Below are 3,548 nucleotides of genomic sequence, written 5' to 3' on the forward strand. Positions count from 1 at the left end.
TGGACCATTATTTAATGTATTTTAATGTGGTATACTGTAACACACACACACACACACACACACACACACATATACATATATATATATATATATATATATATATATATATATATATATATATATCATTTAATTAATCTTGTAATTCATTAATTACGTGTGGAAAAAGGACCATTCCAATACTTTTTGGGTAGTTTCACACAACACAATAATTTTGTAGAAGAGAGTGGGAAGGGGTTGTTGAAAAGACAAAATATTGGTTTGGTCCGATTTTGACACATACAGGTAATTGGATTATTTTTTGAGGAGGGGAGCGTTTCACTGTGTTAGGTAATATTTACGAGGTTACCAGTTTAAATCAAACATACAGTTAGACATATAGTTGGGTATTGTATGGTTTTTAATGTGACTTTATAAAAGTTAATAAGCTTCAATTAATAAGACACTCAGTGAAAATTAATAACAACATGTTCTGAAGTCTATTTTTCAACATGGCCAATTTATTTGTAATATGTGACGTGTGACATGGGGCAATATTTTAGATATGATTGATGTTTGAACTGAATTTTTTTTGTGTTAAGAATTGATGGTGTCTCCTAAATTGTGAAACAATAAGATTGATGACGGTTGCAACTTCTGGGACAAATGCATTTAATTTACGATGACCTCGTTTTTTAAAAACTCTATCAGGACAAAAAAGGCCTGTCTGGGAAACAAATTCCAGCAGAGAGGCGGCCCATCTATCAGAGACATGTTCGTCCATCAACTCTGCTGGCCAAAAGCATCCTCGAAGGTAAAAAACTGGACATTACATCTTTCCTGTTTTGAGTTCATACTAAGCAGCTTATGTTTTTTTTTTTTTTTTTAATTTTATAGTGTTCTAATTGTATTGTAATTGGAAGTTTTTCAATTTTATTTCCCCCAAGACATCTGACTCAAATGATCAGGATGGTTATCAGATTATATATATATATATATATATATATATATATATATATATATATATATACAGTATATATGATCATACGCTGTATGATCTGGAGCCTTGCATGTCAATATATGGTAAAGTTTGGTAAAGTTTCCCGTATTTCAATCCCAATGAACAGGTTTTCGCCCTGTGCCGTCCGATCCCTTCCTGGGAGCCAGCTCCACCCTGCCTCCGCCACTGAGCGACCGCATGCGCAAGAGGCGGGCGTTTGCCGACAAGGAGCTGGAGAGCATCATGCTGGAGCGTGAATACAAGGAGCGAGAGCTCCTGGAGAACGGCCAGGCCTCCCCGCTGCTCTTCGCCAACAACATGGCGCACCACGCCGTTGACTACAACGCCTACAAGACGGCCTACTCGCCGGAGGCGCCCCCCAAGGACATGTGCTTGGGCTCTGCCTGTTTGGATGCGCCCATGCCGTACCCTCCGGCCGCCAACAACGTGGAGTTGGTAACGTCCAACGTGAGCGTGGCCACCACATACCGGCACTACCCGCGAGGGGGCTTTGTGGTGTGGCCCCGCGGCGCCGCCAACCTGGGTGACGCCCTGCTCTACCGCCAGTGCCTCTTCAATGCCACGGCCGTGCAGAACATGAAGCCCGGCGGCGCCGCGTGGGAGCCCAAGACCACGCCTGCCGAAAGCCAGCCGCCGGAGCAGGACGCGGCTGACGCCGAGGGCTCGCGAGCTGCTTCGTCGCTGGAGGCGGGACCAAAATCTAACGCGAGAGAGAACTCTGCTTTCTACCCGCCGAAAAGGAGCTTCGGGCAAGCCTTCCCTGGCAAGGACGCGGCCAAATTCTCGCTAAAAGTCAACTCCACATTCCACTCGCTCATCCAACACTCGCTGGGCGACAGGGACGGCGGCGGGGCGGCAGCCGAACTCCGGGGGTCACCGTACTGTAAGGAGCTCCTCCAGGAGGCGGCGCGAAAGCTTAGGGAAAGCTCCGGCAAGGACGCGCAGGCTGGCAAAATGGCCGACAGGTGCGCCAAAGACTTTCTGTCCAAGCCGGGAGGGACCAAGATTGCTGCCGGCGAGTCTCTGTCCTTCTCTGTGGAGGCCATTTTGAAAAGACCCGCCATGAGTCGAGCTTTTCATTGAAACAGAAATACGTACAGGAAACCCCTGTATTTACAGGAGGGGAGGGCCCGAGCCTCACTGCCTAGTGCGAACACGGTTTTACAATGTGGCAACAAGAGGATATTTTGTTGTAGAATCCCGTCAGCATTTAATGGTTCCTTCATTCACTATGCATGATCGGCATAGATAGATGAAATGTTGAATATTTTTGCGGCATTAAGTCAAATTCAATTAATTCCCATCGCATAGTCGTGGGAAACTGATTGTTTGAACCGGAAATGCATGACAAAACTGAAACCGTCAAAAACTCTTATCACTTATATCTCATCTTACAATTTTAACCTTGAAAATATTTTGATTTAAAGGTCTTTCACACCGATGAAGTCTCTCTGTAACTTCTTTTAACAACCCATGCTAAACTGAATTTCCCAGAATATATGTTAATGTCTCAGTCAAAGTGTAGTAGTTCAACAAATGACCGACACAAATAACTGCTTTCCCATTAGGCAGATCTTTGGCATCCTCTTGTGCCAATTTAAAGCACTATAGAAAAAACACACAAAAATGCAAATTGGTAAATTTGAGAGGAGCATGTTGTCAACAGGCAAGGGTTCGCTGTATGTAAATGTAGGACCAAAAAAAACACACATTCCTGTTGTAATATTTTTGTACAGTGTCTTGAATATTGTTTATGCTTGTGCATGTGGAATAAGTGTCAAAAGTATTTAAACAAGTTCCTCATGTCAATAAAGTTCACAGGACTTTGCTTACAATGTCTCGCAGTTTATGCCCAGGGTTGTCTGCCGTTTTGATTTGAAACAGCCATTTTGGTTATCGTGCCAATTTCCACATTTAAATTTGAAACTCCTAGATCCTGAACTGAGTTTTACTTGTGATCATGGAATTTCATATCTAAAAAAAAGCTTCAAGAAGCTCTATTCAAGCAGGCACAGAGTCTGCTATTAAGGTTTGATGCTGCCACTTTAGGGTAATTTTTGCCATTTCCATGGGTTCCTTAAAGGAATCATTTACCAGTGGATTTTGTTAACTTCCTTCGAAATTTTAACTCCATATTCTCGACAGATGAGTGGCACTAGATTACTAGAATTTTTCATATTTTTCATTGCCTTGTCCATATGGATGAGAATGGTGGAAAAGTGTGAGACAATGGTCGTGGCTCCTTTAATCTCATCACCTTGATGTGAACGCATTTTTGCTACCTTCGTCAAGATTAGTAAATGTGTTCATAAAATACTCTTACTCTTAAAAATTGGCAAAAGTCAGATTTTTTTTCATACCTGTATTCAACCCCCCCACCCAAAAAAAAAGACTGATTTTTGACAACCTTTTTCTTAAACAAATGCTCAATCTTAATTCATATTTTTTAAGGTTTCACGTGTTAGAATACCAAAATATTGGTTATTTTATTCAATATATATGCTTTGGATTAACTGGCTAAATAACAGGTTTGTAAAATTTGGTAAATTAA

At 41.8% G+C, this 3,548-nt stretch overlaps 1 protein-coding gene across 2 annotated transcripts in view; it reads left to right on the plus strand.

Annotated features, from left to right (window-relative positions):
• dmrt2a (doublesex and mab-3 related transcription factor 2a) overlaps positions 1-2,826 on the plus strand; it is a 4,788-nt gene extending 1,962 nt beyond the window's left edge. The window contains exons 3-5 of one of the 2 annotated variants that reach the window (XM_088433036.1): positions 688-790; positions 1,104-1,444; positions 1,544-2,826. In XM_088433036.1, coding sequence (XP_088289162.1) covers positions 688-790; positions 1,104-1,444; positions 1,544-2,080 — 981 coding nt within the window. In that variant the 3' untranslated portion in view covers positions 2,081-2,826. Of the gene's footprint in view, positions 1-687; positions 791-1,103 lie in introns of both variants that reach the window. The other variant, XM_088433027.1, reaches the window with a different exon arrangement.
• The last annotated feature ends 722 nt before the right edge of the window (positions 2,827-3,548 follow it).

This window comes from Hippichthys cyanospilos, chromosome 1, assembly GCF_059441005.1.
Source record: "Hippichthys cyanospilos isolate Australia breed blue-spotted pipefish chromosome 1, RoL_Hcya_1.0, whole genome shotgun sequence".
Lineage (NCBI taxonomy): Eukaryota > Metazoa > Chordata > Actinopteri > Syngnathiformes > Syngnathidae > Hippichthys > Hippichthys cyanospilos.